Source organism: Mus caroli, unplaced genomic scaffold (assembly GCF_978045245.1).
Source record: "Mus caroli unplaced genomic scaffold, Mus_caroli_1 scaffold_6, whole genome shotgun sequence".
NCBI lineage: Eukaryota > Metazoa > Chordata > Mammalia > Rodentia > Muridae > Mus > Mus caroli.
The window spans coordinates 10,308,807-10,326,625 of record NW_028227261.1 but is presented as its reverse complement, the minus strand read 5'-3'; the positions used below and the strand labels follow the sequence as shown (position 1 = coordinate 10,326,625).

The 17,819-nt window shown below is 36.2% G+C and overlaps 1 protein-coding gene and 1 pseudogene across 1 annotated transcript; both read right to left on the bottom strand.

The window, feature by feature from the left end:
- Positions 1 to 7,731: 7,731 nt before the first annotated feature.
- LOC147004097 (uncharacterized) lies at positions 7,732 to 13,108 on the bottom strand. Its single transcript, XM_085838666.1, has 3 exons — positions 13,079 to 13,108; positions 9,579 to 9,705; positions 7,732 to 9,146 (listed from the first exon to the last, which is right to left on the bottom strand). The coding sequence occupies exons 1-3, from the start codon at positions 13,106 to 13,108 to the stop codon at positions 7,732 to 7,734; spliced, it is 1,572 nt and encodes a 523-aa protein (XP_085694792.1).
- A 158-nt stretch (positions 13,109 to 13,266) lies between these two features.
- Positions 13,267 to 13,741, bottom strand: LOC147004096 (NADH dehydrogenase [ubiquinone] 1 beta subcomplex subunit 7 pseudogene; annotated as a pseudogene).
- Between the last annotated feature and the right edge of the window lie 4,078 nt (positions 13,742 to 17,819).

The following is a 17,819-nucleotide window of genomic DNA, read 5'->3' as shown; positions in this document are numbered from 1 at the left end:
TCAGCCAATGAGATCCTTGCAGCCAGGAATCCCATTGCATTCTCCTGGAAAGAATGTTTGATGAAATTAAAAAAATACAAAGAGTGGATTCTATTAATTATCTAGGATACAGAATAAGTCTGCAAAAGGTTAGGCCACAAAAGGTGCAAATCAGGAAAAACCAATTGAGGACTCTTAATGATTTTCAGAAGTTATTAGGAGATATTAACTGGCTGTGGCTTCCAATTGGCTTGGCCACTCAAGATCTAAGCAATTTGTTTCAAATTTATTACAAGGTGATAGAGATATAAATAGCCTGGAGAAATTAACAGCCAAGGATGAGAAGGACTTAGCTCAGGTAGAAAGGAAATTGCAGGATACACAACTAGTTTGTATTGTTCCAAAATGGCCTGCATCTTAGTTATCTTACCTTCTACTCATTCCCCTACAGGAATTTTCATGCAGAGGGAAGATTATGTATTAGAGTGGACATTCTTAGCACATAAACAGAGTAGGAAATTAAAAAACTACAGGGAGATGGTTTCTGAATTATCACTAAAAGTAAAACGAGACTTCAAAAATTAGTTGGGATGAATCCAACTGAAATCGTGGTACCTTTTTTTAATGCAGAGATGACTCATTATGGATAAAACATGAACGTTGGTAAAAAGTATGCAGTAATTTCTTGGAGAAATTAACAACAGACACCCTAAAAGCAAGTGACTTTTATAAAATGAACTACTTGGATTTTCCCTCATATTGTAAAAGCAATTCCAATATCTGGAGCCGCTACATTTTACACTGAGGCTAATAAATAAGAAAAGGCAGAAGATTTAAGTAAGGTGACTGATTGTTCCTAGAAATCAGTTCAAAAATCTTAATTATGTGCAATACTCATGGTGTTCTCAGATTTTCAAGGGTCTTAATATAGTAACTGACTCTCAGTATACAGAAAGGGTTCTTTTACCCGTAGATACTGCTGATCTTATATAGGATGATTCTGAATTGACTTCACTATTTATTCAACTACAATAAATAATCAGAAATAAGAGTAATTGACTATATATAACACATATAAGAACCCATACAGGTCTGCCAGGCTCTCTGGCACAGGGTAATAATGAAATTGACCAGTTATTTATAGGAAGTGTACTCAGGGCTTTGGAATTTCATTAAACAACAACAACAATACCATTTTAACAGCAAAGGTTTCAAGAAAGTATTCTCTATCACAAGAAAAGGCTGTCTCTTCCAAACGCTGATACCATTGCACACACTAGCAAGATTTTGCTGAAAGGACCCAGATAGAGCTCTCTCTTGTGAGACTATGCCAGGGCCTAGCAAACACAGAAGTTGGATGCTCACAGTCAGCTATTGGATGGATCACAGGGCCCCCAATGGAGGAGCTAGAGAAAGTACCCAAGGAGCTAAAGGGATCTGCAACCCTATAGGTGGAACAACATTATGAACTAACCAGTACCCCTGAGCTCTTGACTCTAGCTGCATATGTATCAAAAGATGGCCTAGTCGGCCATCACTGGAAAGAGAGGCCCATTGGTCATGCAAACTTTATATGCCCCAGTACAGGGGAATGCCAGGGCCAAAAAGTGGGAGTGGGTGGGTAGGGGAGTGGGGGGGAGTGTATGGGGGACTTTTGGGATAGCATTGGAAATGTAAATGAGGAAAATACCTAATAAAAATATGGGAAAAAAAGTAAAAAGAAAAAAAGAAAAGGCAGTCTCTGCTTCTGTGTCTCTTTCATGTTGTATTAGAAGTTCTAGCTCAAGCAATAAGGCAACTAAAAGAAATCAAGGGGATACAATTTGGAAAGAAAGAAATAGTGAGTTTTCTATTTTTGGCTAATATGATAGTATATATAAGTGAGCCCAAAAAATCCTTCCAGAAATTACATTGATAAACTTTGTAGCAAAGTGTCTGCATACACAATTGACTTGAAGAAATCATTAGCTCTGCCCTACACAAAGTGATAAACAAGCTGAAAAGAAGTTAGGGAAACAGAACACATTATATTAGCCACAAACAAAATAAAATACATTCATCTACCTCTAACTAAGCAAGTAAAAAAGTGAAAGACAAGAAATTCAAGTATCTTAAGAAAGAAACAGAAAGCTACCAGAAGGTGGAAAAATCACCCTTGCTCATGTATAAATGGAATAGGCACATGAATATGTCCATCTTACCAAAAAGCAATATAGAGATTCAGGGCAATTCCCATCAAAATTCCAGAAAAAAAATTTCACAGAACTTAAAAGAAAAAATTCTCAACTTCATTTGGAAAAGAAACAAAACAAAACAAAACAAAACACAGGATAGATAAAATATTCCTCAACAACAACAACAACAACAAAACTTCTGGAGGTATCAATATCTGTATCTTTAAGCTGTACAGCAGAAAAATAGTAATAAAAATTTGCACAGTACTGGTATAGAACTAGATAGGTGAACCAATGGAATTCAATAGAACACCCAATAATAAACACAGTCGCCTACAGGTACTTAAATTTTGACAAAGAAGCTAAAACCATACAATGAAAGTGGAGAGCATCTTCTATGAATGATTCTGGTCTAACTGGATGTCTTCATGTTGGAAATGCATATAGATCCATATTTATCCCCCTGCATATCACTCAAGTCCAAATGAATCAAAGACCTCATTATAAATCTATACACACTTAATCTAATAGAACAAAAAATGGGGAATAGCCTTGAACTCATTGGAATAGGAAACAACTTCCTAAACAGAACACTCATGGCTCTGAAACTAACGTCAAGAATTTTTAATAAAAGGAACCTCATGAATGTGAAACGCTTCTGTAAGTCGAAAGACACCATCTTCAGGATCCCTATAGATTAGGCAAAGATCTTCACTACTTCTACATCGAATAGATAAGGATTCCTGCTACTAAGTAGAATGAGGGGAGACTTGTGTTAGAGGTTACTGAGAGAAGAGGAAGGGCTGATATTGTAATCTAATGTGAATAAATAACTTCAATCTAAAAGATACACATGAAGAATAGGAAGACATTCATTGACATGGAAAACAGAATAGAAACATGACATGTGAATATGCACATACTACTTGCAACATGGAATGAGGAGTGTCTAAAAAAAAAAAAGAAAGATGAATTGTCCTACTTTTACAATAAATTACAATTATAACAAATAGCGTGTAGTATGTTTATTAACATACATAGAGATATGAATAAAATGGTGATATCGTCATTCATATGCACAGTTCAGTAAATTATAAACCACCTAATATTTATTCTTATATAGAAAGTCAATTACATGGTCATTAGGAAAATCTTGAAAATAATAAATGTTGAATAGGAAAGTAATATTTAAAATAGTTTCATACAGAATTGATTATAGGGACAGGAAAAAAATGTGCCATATTTTTTCCATATATTTTCAACGATTTTTTTTTTAAATTTTAGCTGAGGTTTACCTCTTTACAGAGCATACGTATATACGCTCAGTACTGTTGCTATCTGGACTCAGATAAAGGCATCAGATGTCCCAAACTGACATTTAGGGTGATTGTCAGTTACCATGGGGGTTAGGTATTGAACCAGTTTTCTATTTAAAAGAAAGCAACTCTATTAACTGGTACATCATCACAACAGCCCTCCAAGAGAATATGCCAATGTCAATCCTAGTCTCCTGGAGCCTGATCGTCCCTTTCTCAAAACCTGAAGAATACCTGGAACTTTGTTATAGTCTCCTTTCACTGCACCTGCCAAGGTTCTTATTCAATAAAACAAACCAAAACCAATCAACAAGCCGGGCGGTGGTGGTGCACGCCTTTAATCCCAGCACTTGAGAGGCAGAGGCAGTCAGATTTCTGAGTTCAAGGCCAGCCTGGTCTACAAAGTGATTTCTAGGACAGCTAGGCCTATACAGAGAAACCCTGTCTCGAAGAAAAGTAAAAATAAATAAATAAATAAATAAATAAATAAATAAATAAGTAAATAAATAAAATAAACAACAACAACAAACAAAAAACAAAAACAAAACCCCAATCAACAACACACCACCTTAGCCATGTGTGCATGTGTAACCTCCTTCAGCCTAGGCAGGCTGGTTCAGACTGTTTACCACTGAGGCAGGGCCACCTGCTGTGCTGCTTCTCCACTCTACTAGTTTCCTTTGATGTGACACTGTGAGGCTGAACCGGTTCTCCAAGATTTTCTGGAGTTAACTGCAAACTGTGAAATTGGTGAATTTCTGCTAAAAGGCTGTTTTGACAACTTCACATCTCTACATCAAGAAACTTGGCATGACTGGGGATGGGTTTCTCTCTTTAAAAGCGCAGACTTTTTTTATTAAACTTTTGAACCTTGAGCAGACTAGCATGTCTTGGTTCCATTATTTCTCGACCCGCCTAGGTTGCCTCTTCTCTTTCAGCTCCAGGTTGCCTCCCAGGCTTGAACCTGGACATGAGAGTCACAGGCCAGCCCCAACATGCATGAGAACAATGCATTTTTGGATGGAGACAAAAGACAGAATTTTTCGAATAGTTACCTGATTAGTATTATTTAAAAATTCACATGTATTGTTATATTAATTATAATGTTTTTTCAAACTATAAAACATTCTGACCTATTATCATCACACAGGATCATACCTAGGGTATTTTTTTTCACAAGCTAAGGTATAACATTAATAAATCAGTATATGAGAACAAATTAATGAATGCTGTATCTATATCAGACAGTTCATATATTTCAGGTTCAATATTAATACAGAGTGTTTTGTTGGTTAATAAATATTTATATAATGATAAATATGAAGACAGCTAAAACTTAAAAAAAATTGCTAAAATATTATTTAAGATTCAATCAAAACTCCAGTGGTCCGTATGGGACGAATATCTAAAAAGCTCCCAGTGGATGTATAATCTCCAATGGCAAAGAATCTGACTAGCACAGTGATTAAATAGCAGAGTTAAAAACCATGGGTGGATGTGAATTGTATCAGCTTTGAACCTGCCACCAAAGAAATATAACCATGTTTGCAACTGACCAGTCCATCCTCTAAGAAAGTATTACATAAGAATCCAGGCAACAATAAGATGAATAAAAAAAATCAGGATACGCCACACTTACATGGTCAACAATTTAACAACACAGTTATGAAATGCACATTAGGATTTGAGGATCAGTGCTCTTATGAGCAGCAGAGTAAGGGATTTCAATCATTCTCCAGTTTCTGTCTGTCCACTAGCCTAGCAGCTTCTGTGACCTTGGAGTGTCCAAGTCTTCTGGTTTGCAGTTCCTGCCACGGCTCTGGTGACTGAAAATTTCCCCAAGGCATAACTTGGGGACAACTGCAGAGGAAGGGAATTTTCACATGGCTGTGTAGACCCCAGGAAGTATTCTCTAGTCCTAGTTCCACACCATGCAGCTCCAAACTCCTACTGACAGGGATGGGCTGATGATCCCACTTTTCTTCCTTCAGGCCCTCAGTCCCTCTTCTGAGCTCTCCTGTAACAAAATCAATTTCAACCCAGGAATAACTCTACCTGCTCCATGTTTTTCCCATCCCCAGGCTGTCCCATCAGTTGTCCTGAAGCTGAAGAGAAGTTTCCTTTCCCTGCAAGGTACTGACATAGACCTAGTGGGTTCCTTAAAATCTAGACGCTGGAAGTTCTAGAAATGCCCATCAGGCTCCTATAGTATGGCTCTTATTATTTACCTTACAATGCTTTTCCACAAATAGTAAATGTTCCAAATCCAGTGAGCTTCTGTCTCCATGTTCTTCAAACATGGTATGGCTAATTATACCAAGCCAAGGACTTGCATCTTTATCAATATACACATGCTATCTTTCACACAACTCAAACAGAGTCTACCTGGACCTATTTTGTCAACCATCACCATATGCTTGCGGTACAATAGATAAGAAGTGTGTGTATAAATGGTTATAGAATGAATATTGTGTGAGGGGTACAAGGTAAGATGTGTCTTCATTGTGTACTTCTAGAAAATTTTCCATGAACCTGGAAGTCACTTCAGATCTGGGTAATGATCTCTCAGTCATTAAGCAGTGAGGCCTAAATCCACTGAACATGTGCAATGAGAATGAAGAGAGACTGTCCAACTGGTTGCAATTTTCAGACTAGTAAGAGCTACTCAAGCCACCTAATTTTCATTTGCCTGGTATGTGTTTCAACATCCCTGATGAAGCAATTGGCAGAAAATACGAATTATCATCTGAAATCAATGGCCAGTATCCTTGAAATCTATGAAGCCATGCTTCCATGTATTTTTCTTTATTTTTCTCTCATACTTCCTTGAATTCAAGAGTTATTTCTGAGGCTCTGAAGGCATCTACATATTTCCTTTTTTGAGCCTTTTTATCTTAACCTAGTAATACTTGCCTGGAACATTGAACTGAATTTTACCTATTTCAGTTAACACAAATCACCATATGTAAAACAGTGTTTCTAACTCTTTTAATGCTAAACACGGACATTGAATTCAAATTATTTTTAGGTGGGCAGACTACCCTGCAGTTCAATGAATGATTTCTCAGTTTTAAGACAATTGGAAAAATGTGTTTTCCTATGCTTTTAAGCAACCACTATGACAGGGTCATTACATCCCAAAGAGATTGTTATCCACCAGTTGAAAATCATTACTATTAACTTTATGATATAGGTTTGCAAAAATATTCATGACTTCTGCGTATGTTTTATGTGAGGCATTTCCTGGGAAGATACTACATATATTCATCTGAGTATCCCAAGTGCAAGTTAAAAACAACCAAAGCAAACTTGTAGATTCTTTCAGCTTTATTGGAGTTAGTTACAGGACAATAGGAAAGGAGTTGTTGACCAGATCACAAGAAACTCAGAGTCACTTGTTATCCTAACAAGCATTTGAGAAGAATTATGATTACTGGATACTCGAAGCACACTTCACATCTGCAAGCATATTTATAGGATAAAGAATATGCTGTCTGAGTGGCTCAGTTTGCCAGGTACTCTTTTAAGTATAACTTTTCTTAACTGGATCATTTAAATTAAATATACAGAATGTTATCAGTTTTATTAGATATTTTGAGGATTGCATTAAAGACCTTAAATAGTTTCCTTTTGTAATGGATTATTTCTGTCTCAATGAAAGTGTTACACAATACTATCTTCTGACTTCCCAACTTGTCTTCATCTTGTAATATTTGAGGGTGAACAAGTAAAAAAAAACTTGTGTCATGAAAAGCTTTCTACATTTTCACATGTTCAGAGTTTCTCCCTGCATAAATAGTTGACATTATCTAAGATTTGAACATTGCATGAAAGTTTTCATAAGATTTTCATAATCATACTAATTCTCTAGTGTGGAGCCTCAAGTGTTGTCAAGAATACACCGTGAATAAAACATATTCCACATTTTCCCCAACAGAAATACTTTCCCTTAAAAAGTTCTTAGATGTTCTCTCTATCCTGAAGTGAAGTCAAAGATATTTCTTCATACAATGCATGCGTTAAGTTTCTAGCCTGTAAGTATTCACTGTTACAGTCTAGGAACTAGGCCAAAAGGAAAGGATTCATACCTAAAATATATTTGAAAAGTTTGTCTTCTCTAAGTATTCTCTAATGAATTTTAAGATGATATATCTTGGTAAAGGATTGTCTCGTTCATTTCATTTATAAATATTCTCTACTGTATGAAAAAATTCATGATTTCTCAGACTGACATTGTGAGTATTGTATTTGTCACATACAAACTATTTGTAAGGTTTCTCTCCTGTATGAATTTTCAGATGATATTTAAGATGGGATTTGGTGGTAAAGCATTTGTCACATTCACTGCATTTGTAAGGTTTCTCTCCTGTATGAATTCTCTGATGAGTTCTCAGACTGCCTTTTTCAGTAAAGCATTTGTCACATTCACTGCATTTATAAGGTTTCTCTCCTGTATGAATTCTCTGATGAATTCTCAGACTGCCTTTTCTAGTAAAGCATTTGTCACATTCACTGCATTTGTAAGGTTTCTCTCCTTTATGAATTCTCTGATGAATATTAAGATGGTATTTTTGGGTAAAGCATTTGTCACATTCATTGCATTTGTAAGGTTTCTCTCCTTTATGAATTCTCTGATGAATTCTCAGATGGCCTTTTTCAGTGAAGCATTTGTCACATTCACTGCATTTGTAAGGTTTCTCTCCTGTATGAATTTTCTGATGAATTCTCAGACTGCCTTTTCTAGTAAAGCATTTGTCACATTCACTGCATTTGTAAGGTTTCTCTCCTGTATGAATTTTCTGATGAATTCTCAGACTGCCTTTTCTAGTAAAGCATTTGTCACATTCACTGCATTTGTAAGGTTTCTCTCCTTTATGAATTCTCTGATGAATTCTCAGATGGCCTTTTACAGTAAAGCATTTGTCACACTCACTGCATTTGTAAGGTTTCTCTCCTGTATGAATTCTCTGATGATTATTAAGAGATGATTTTTGGTTAAAACATTTGTCACATTTACTACATTTGTAAGATTTCTCTCCTGTATGAATTTTCTGATGTCTTATCAGATTGCCTTTGTCAGTAAAGCATTTGTCACATTCACTACATTTGTAAGGTTTCTCTCCTGTATGAATTCTCTGATGCCTTCTCAGTTTGCCTTTTTCAGTAAAGCATTTGTCACATTCACTGCATTTGTAAGGCTTCTCTCCTGTATGAATTCTCTGATGCCTTCTCAGACTGTATTTGTCAATAAAGCATTTGTCACATTCACTACATTTGTAAGGTTTCTCTCCTGTATGAATTCTCTGATGAGTTCTCAGACTGCCTTTTTCAGTAAAGCATTTGTCACATTCACTGCATTCGTAAGGTTTCTCTCCTGTATGAATTCTCTGATGAATTCTCAGACTGCCTTTTTCAGTAAAGCATTTGTCACATTCACTGCATTTGTAAGGTTTCTCTCCTGCATGAATTTTCTGATGAATATTAAGATGGGATTTTTGGGAAAAGCATTTGTCCCATTCAGTACATTTCTGAGGTGTATAATCGGAGGATTCTAGAATCACATTGCTAAGCTTGTTCCATTTAGAAGACTTCTCTTGAATATTCGTGTGTTCAAGAACAATGTACTGGCTGTCTTGATCCATGACCTTCTCATACTTTCCATGTATGCAATGATTTTCTGAAACAAAAAACAAAGAATAAAAAATAAGGGCAATTAGAGGTGACATGAATTACTTATATAAGGAGTAAGGGACTCAATAATCAGTGATCTCATGGATTCCTACTCTCAAGAGAGGTTTTCCTCTCTCTGTCTCTCTCTGTCTCTCTCTCTCTCTCTCTCTTTTGAATCATTACATGTAGAACCCAAATATGATTTATATCAAATGTCTGGAAATGATAATAGCCTGCTAAATGTTATTTTCAAATTGGACAGCATACCCACCTCAAATATAATGACCCAGAATTGCTCCTGTCTTAAGGAAAAAGAGGGACAAAGAATGGAAAAGAGACTGAAGGGAAGGCCATCTGGATATCTCAGAGCATTTACATAAACACATAGTAGGAAAACTCAAAGAAAGAAACGGGAATTCTACAAGAAGTTCATTCTTACCCACAAACAACAGATTGTTGTAATTCTCCAACATCACATCCATGTACAATGACCTCTGAGCAAAACTGAGACATTCCCATTCCTCCAGTGAGAAGTCCAAGGCCACATCCTTGAAGGTTAACAGAGCCTGGAATAGAAAACTACCTATCTGATACTGGACAAAAATACTTTTTTACTTTACAAAAAAACTAATTAAGATACCCTTTTGGGGGGCTGGTGAGATGGCTCAGCGGTTAAGAGCACTGACTGCTTTTCCAAAGGTCATGAGTTCAAATCCCAGTAACCACATGGTGGCTCACTACCATCTGTAACTAGATCTAACACCCTCTTCTGGAGTGTCTGAAGACAGCTACAGTGTACTTACATATAATAAATAAATAAATCTTAAGAAAGGAAAGGAAAGGAAAAGAAAAGAAAAGAAAAGAAAAGAAAAGAAAAGAAAAGAAAAGAAAAGAAAAGAAAAGAAAGGATATCCTTTTTGGGGCTGGAGAGACGGCTCAGTGGTTAAGAGTCCCGCCTGCTCTTACAAAGGTCCTGAGTTCAAATCTCAGCAAACACATGGTGGCTCACAACCATCCATAATGAGATCCTATGCCCTCTTCTGGTGCATCTGAATAAAGCTACAGTGTATTTAGATATAATAATAAATAAATTTATAAAAAGATATCCTTTTTGATGCAGATTAGGAAGGAAAATATGAAGAACAAATGTTTTCTAAAAGTGCTATGGAAATGTGTCTATAGATACGAATTGCTGCTCTTCCACAGACAATCTATAGAATGACTTACTAAAATGCTCACATTTAGAAAGGCTCTCTAATTAAGAAAAGAAAAAAAAAGAAAAAGAAAAAAGAAAAAAGAAAGGCTCTTGTCTTCATGAATTTTCTGTGATTTACTGAGACCTTCACAGCACATGAAAGATTTGCCACCATCACTCTTTTCAAAACTTTTGGTGTGCAGTTTGGATGGTATACTGTCTTTTAATGTCATCTATTATGAAATTTGACTCCCAGCACCCACGTGGCACTAAACAGTAGATTGTTAAACCCAGTTTGTTAAAAATCCAATGATCTCTTCTGAACACTACACTACTGACAGGAGAAATACATAGCACATATGCATACATTCAGGCAAATGTAAGCAACGTATATTGAAGAGAAATTAACTTTATTCAAAGAAACTTTCTAGACTACTAATAGACTTCCTTATATTTCTTTTTCTCTGAGAATGCATGATGTAATTTCAAAAGCAGTAAACATTTATAGAATATAACATGTACTTTTGATGTCTAGATGCAGTAATGTAGCTTTATGATATATGGGTTGATATTAAACAGAATCTCAGTGTCCCATTAGAGATAGTCAAGTTATGATAAAAAAATATGCTTTCAAATTTTACAATGTCCACTTTGTTCAAATATGGACACCAGCTTAGTCTTATGTGCAGCTGTATCTCACGTCTGTATTACAACATGTCCATTTGACAATCTGAGGCCTAAGTTCAATGCTACACAAGTTCTAGAAGAAACAGGTAGAATACAAAATGCAGAAATAATGGATGGACTAAATGACTAAGCTTTTTCATTAAGCACAATAGAACTGCATCATACACTGAACGTTCCATGACACAGAAAATCAAATGGTTTTGGAAATTATTTTATGAAAATATATTCAAAATCATAAAATAGAAAAAAAAAACAGTATTAGGGAGCTTTAAAATTATTTAACATTTTACATATGTTGGCATAATCAATATGCATAATAACAATTTCAATAATACCACATGGTCTTTCACTATAAAATGATTAGATATGTATGTATAAGCACATAACATATGTGACAATGCATTCCAATGAAGTATAATCATTTCTTGATCATTTTGTGTTTTTAAATTCAGGGAGAATTATACTAAATATTCATTAAAATTTAATGACTTATTCATCACTGTATTAACTTAACTGAAAATTTCAATCTTCTAATTATATTTTTTTCTTCAGAATTTGACCATATGTATATAAGAATTGCATCTTTCATAGAGAAGTATGATTTGTAATTCTTCTTTTGTTTATCAAAAATTATAATATACAGACTATATATTGTCTTTATTACAAATATGCCTCAAAAAATGTAAGCCTGCGACATGAATAAAGGTTAAAGGTACGTGCTGTTAAAACTTTAAAAAATAATCTAATTCTCTCTAAATATATTGCAGCTCACTATTATGTCTGAATTCAGTCCCAAAGGGTTTGGGGCTGTACTCATGGTTTTAGGGGCATAATGTATCATTCAGTGTACATAAAAAACATTCAGATATACACTTATGTACTTAAAGAAGATAGTATTGTAATAAAAAATCGAAACATTGCCACAACCCTTCAGTTTTCCCTATGTAATGCACAGCTTGACTGAAGAGGATTAGCATAGACTGATTCAAGTCTTTCCCTTCTAACGAAAAATAGACAAAAAATAAGAAAGGACATTCCTGCCCGGCATGGTGGCACACGCCTTTAATCTCAGCACTCGGGAGGTACCCAGGCAGGCGGATTTCTAAGTTCGAGGCCAGCCTGGTCTACAGAGTGAGTTCCAAGACAGCCAAGGCTACACAGAGAAACCCTGTCTCGAAAAAAAAAAAGAAAGAACATTCATTTATGTTTGTAAATTGATGGTTTATGTACAGCACCATAGCTATCCTCTCTAGAAAATTTTACTAATATAGTTCATGTAATGAAATACAAGGTGAAGAAAACAGGATTTAAAGTTATTTCTGAAACCAAAAAGAGAGGAAAATAACAATTTCTATATTGAGAATTTACCACAGGGACAGTATCTCTCTTGAGACAAATAGATTTCAGGTGTCAACAGTGATTACTGTGTGACATGAGCCGTGAAAAAAATGTTGTTAGAATACTGAAATCTGTATCAGCTCACAATCACAATAATGGTAAAAGAAAGACATTTTCCTTCCATCATCTGTGACCCTAGGGAGCTAATGATTTATTTACTATTAGGATTCAAAACAGTGGATCTCTTATAATTTTACCTTCTACAAATTCTACTCTTTCATATCTTCTTTAGTGATGTGAATTTCTATATCCTCATTCACAAGCTAGAAACCTGACCTTCCCTGAAATGCCATTTATGTGGCACAAGAGACCTTACTTTACACTAATACAAAAGGACAGAACTTATTCAACATAGAAAATACCCATCAATCTGTTCTTTGAGCATCATTCCAATAGATCCTTTTTGAAACATGCAGGTATCTAGTCCAAGGGAATTATATGTCCTCACAATATAAAATCAAGTTAAAATATAAAGATGATGTATACATGAAAGACCAAAACATTAAATTTTCACTATTACAGAAGAAAATAAAGATCGTAAAAAAAAAAAGCCCTTTAGATAATATTCCATATGTGGAGAATAAAACATTTGGATGATTTGAATAAAAAGTTGTTTTTTTTTTAAAAAAAAAAAAAAGAAATGTGGAAAGGACACTGACCTGTGGCATGTTTAGCAGAGATACACTCATTCTTTTTGTTGAACTTCTCCCAGGTTCTATGTGAAGAACAAAGATTTAATTCTTCTTAAAATTTCACATCAAGAATTGAACGATTCAAAGATGAAATAAATACAACTCCATTACAGAAAATGGTAAACCTTTTTTTTTTTTTTTTTTTTTTTTTTTTTTTTTTTTTTTAGGCAGGTGACCCAAAGCTTTTATTTCACTAGGTCCACAGGCTGGCGGGTAATCCCTACAGGGCCACCTCAGGGCCCACCTCTCCTTCTCCCTGGCCTTGGGCTACCCGCTTCTTCCTTTGGAGCATTCGCTGCTCCGTTGAAACTCCTTCACGCGTTTCACGTAATCCAGGTGCTCACAGTAATCCCAGTCGTGCTGCTCGTGCTTGCAGGCCAGGAAGTTGGGGAAGCTGTCTCGCTTGCATTTCAGCAGCTGGATGAGGTAGTGGGCACAGTAGTCACGTTGCTGCAGTGTCAGCTGATAATCCATCATCTCTTGTTGTGTGGCCACCATCACTCGCTCCTTGAGATCCGGAAAGCTGGGGTCCGGAGGGAAGCTGGGTATCTTCTCGGGGTCAGGCTCCACCGAGGCATCCCACAGATAGCGCCGGGTCAGGTGCGCCCCCATGGCTACTCTGCCTTACCCTTCTTTAGTTGGTAAACCATATTTTTAAAAAATTAAATGCAAAATGATACCAGGAATCTTGACAACGTTTGTACAGCCATGAAAGCAAGTAATGATATATTTAGAGTGTACCTATAACCTAGTTCCTGCCCACCAACCTAGATTCTCAAAGCTTATTCATAACACCTAATATGGAAATCCCTGCCACCTGACCTAAATGACATATAGTAAAAGAAAATTGAGAGGCTGTAGCTAAAGCAATATGACAATGTTAATAAAATTTCCCTACCCAAATCACTAATACAATAGCAATACTCATGACAAAATGAATTATGAAACAAACTCAAGAGACAGAAGTCAAAATATACTCTGAACACCATTCAGTGTGGTCAAATGACATAAAGAGGGACCAAGCACAGGAACTCAAAGAAGGCAGAAACAAACTTAATGAAAGACCAGAGAACTCCTATGAGTGGCTAAAGGAATATTTATGATAATGCAGGATGTGAACATTGTATCCAGAGGTATAAAAATCTAAGGCATGCTCAATCTGAAATGAAACACGAAATGAACTCTGTAAGCCTAATGGTAACTCAGTAGAGGGCCAATATATGAAGATACAGCATTCAAACAAACAAACAAAAAAATCAGCCTGTTAATGAAACTGAAGGAGCTGGCTCAGTCGAGGAAGTCATACATCACAGAGAGGAACAAAATACTTGTTGCATGTCAGCAGAGATATTGAAAAATAAAAGTTTAATTCAAGCCTGATACAGTGGGGTAGGTCTTTCATCCTAGCTGTCAGGGGGGCTCGAGCAATGAGATTTATGTGACCTAAAAGCCATTCTGGTCTCTATATTAGGACACATGAAAGTTAGGACTAGAGTGTGGGACCCTATTTTACAAACAAATAGGAAACCCAAACAAAAAATGAGAGCTTTGTTTTCTACATTCATATCAAAATCAATTTAACAAGTACAAGGATATTAGAAGACTGATTATATAGGTATGAATGAATAAATCTCCTATTGGATAATATTTTTAAAGTCGAATCCTCAGTTGGTCACAATGTTTAGAGGAATTTAGTTGTTGGAACATTGCTGAAAAAAGTATAACACTGGGGGTTGGCTATGAGAAAAGAGAATAGATCCAAGCCATCTTAATTCTCTCTTCCTCTTTAGTGACTGGGGTTGAGGATGTGATCTTTCACCTTTCTATTTCAACAACATGGAAATGTTCTATCTGTCCTCCCTGCCATGGTTGATGGCTATCCTCTGGAAGCCTTACCCAAAGTAGTCTTTTTCTTCTATTAGTTTCCTTGAACATGGTGCTTAATGAAAGCAGGCGACAAGAACCAATTACAGTAAAAGATATTCTGACTGGATTTAAGGTTGCCTTTCAGAGAGAGAATTCATGTCATATTCTGAAACCTAATCAAGAACAGGATGTATGTTAGGTCATGGGAACTATGAGGCCATTTTAAGAAATGATATCATCTAAAATCATCATAGTCTATATTGTGTCTCTCCTCTCAGTAAAAGTACATGACATAATGGTCTCACAGCATACATTTAGTTATTGTAATGTATACATATGAGGTCTAGATGCAGGAATATTTTTTTTTCCTTTGGTTTTTCGAGACAGGGTTTCTCTGTGTAGCCTTGGCTGTCCTGGAACTCACTCTATAGAACAGGCTGGCCTCGGACTCAGAAATCTACCTGCCTCTGCCTCCCAAGTGCTGGGATTAATGGTGTGTGCCACCATGCCCAGCAGGAATATATTTTTAAGAACAGTTTTTTGATAACAAGAATGATCCAAGTGACACATCTCAGATAGTAAAGTCATATTTAGTAAAACTATGCTTCCAAATTCTACAGGGGTCAGTTTTGCTCAAATATGAACCCTGTAACTATATTGTCTACAGTTGGGTGTCAACAGCCTGACTCTAGTCTAAAATACTCAGTTGGGATTGTAATGTTTCTACAATTCTAGAACAAAGAAATAGAGTATGGAAGACAAAATTCAAGAATGACTTAAAGGCCAAAAGTAGTGGCACAGCCCTTTAATCCTCTAGCACTTGGGAGGCAGAGGCAGGCAGATTTCTGATATCGAGGCCAGACTGTTCTACAGAGTGAGTTCTAGGACAGCCATGGCTACACAGAGAAACCTTGTCTCAAAAAACCAAAAATCAAAAAAAAAAAAAAAAAGAATGACTCAAAAGAAATAGTTTTCTTTCTATTGTACCAGTAAAGAAGTGTAAAATCAGTGTCTACACCCAAAATTAAAAACAAGACATAGAATCAAATACATTGTGATGTGATTTCATAAGATATTTTCATAAAGAAGAATTAATAATACTTAATGAAGAATTAATTTGAGAATATTTAATGAAATAATAAGGAAGTTAGCTTTAGATAGCATTGATATCATGGGTCAGATTGAAGCAGGAAGAGTTTCCTCTGACAGTATCTGAGGACTGCACAGATTAGCATGGAATTCTTCTTTCCTTAGGCAAACCTTATACTAATGCCAAAAGGATAATATTGTGTAAAAGGCAAAGAAGAGAAACACTAGAAAGACATCATACAAAGTTGGTGTACATCTACACTACAAACAGATAAACAGAAGAAAATATATGGCCAAAGACTTCCAGTGAAAAACAGACAGCATATTCAACAAATGGTGCTGGTTCAAGTGTCAGTACACATTTAGAAGAATGCCAATTGATTCACTCTTACCGCCTTGTACAATGATCAAGTCAACGTGGATCAAGAACCTCCACATAAAACCATATATATTGAATCTAATAGTAGAAAAAGGGCGAAAAAAAAAAAAACCTTCAACACATCTGCAAAGGGTAAATTTTCCTGAATAGAACAGAAAAGGCTCAAGTTCAAAGGTCAACTATGGACAAATGGAATCTCATAAAATTGAAAAACTTCTGTAAGGCACAAAAAAAAAAAACCACTGTCAATAGGACAAAATAGCAACCTACGGAATGGTTAAAGATCTTAACCATTCCTCTGTCTGACAGAGGGCTAATGTCCACTCTATACAAAGAACTCAAGAAGTTAGACTCGGGACTGGTGAGATGGCTCAGTGGGTAAGAGCACCCGACTGCTCTTCTGAAGGTCCGGAGTTCAAATCCCAGCAACCACATGGTGGCTCACAACCATCTGTAACAAAGATCTGATGCCCTCTTCTGGAGTGTCTGAAGACAGCTACAGTGTACTTACATATAATAAATAAATAAATCTTTAAAAAAAAAAAAAAAGAAGTTAGACTCTTGAGAACCAAATAACCCTATTAAAAATAGGGTATGCAGCCATGGAAGGAGTTACAGAGACAAAGTTTGGAGCTGAGACTGAAGGAAGGGCCATCCACAGACTACCCTACCCAGGGATCCATCCCATAAATAACGCCCAAACCCAGACACTATTTCAACTGTCAACAAGATTTTGCTGACAGGATCCTGATATGCTTGGCTCCTCTGAAGCTACGTGAGTTCCTGGCAAATAAACTGGATTTTCAACCAGGAGGTGATGGAGCATGCCTTTAACCCCAGCACTTGGGAGGTAGACGCATTAGGATTTCTGAGTTTGAGACCAGCCTGCTCTACAAAGTGAGTTCCAGGACAGCCAGGGGTATACCGAGAAACCCTGTCTAGAAAAGAAAAGAAGAGAAGAGAAGAGAAGAGAAGAGAAGAGAAGAGAAGAGAAGAGAAGAGAAGAGAAGAAGAAAGAAAAAGAGAGAAAGAGAGAAAGAGAGAAAGAAAGAAAGGAAGAAAGAAAGAAAGAAAGAAAGAAAGAAAGAAAGAAAGAAAGAAAGAAAGAAAGAAAGAAAGAGGATGTTCACAGTCATCTATTGGATGGAGCACAGAGTCCCAAATGAAGGAACTACAGAAAGTACCCAAGGAGATGAAGAGGTCTGCAGCCTCATAGGAGGTACACCAATATAAAGTAACTAGTACAAACAGTGCTCCCTTGGACTAAACCACCAGTCAAAGAAAACACATGGTTGGACCATGTCTCTAGCTGAATATGTAACAGAGGATGGCTTAGTGTGAGGAGAGGCCCTTGGTCTTGCAAAGATTCTATGC

Bases quoted from the DNA above. Each gene is read 5' to 3' on its own strand.
- LOC147004097 (XM_085838666.1), bottom strand. From the start codon at position 13,108: ATGAGTGTATCTCTGCTAAACATGCCACAG. The intron at 9,706-13,078 runs GTCAGTGTCCTT...TTTCTATTCCAG, and splicing joins CTCTGCTAAACATGCCACAG to GCTCTGTTAACCTTCAAGGA. The intron at 9,147-9,578 runs GTAAGAATGAAC...TTTTTGTTTCAG, and splicing joins CAACAATCTGTTGTTTGTGG to AAAATCATTGCATACATGGA.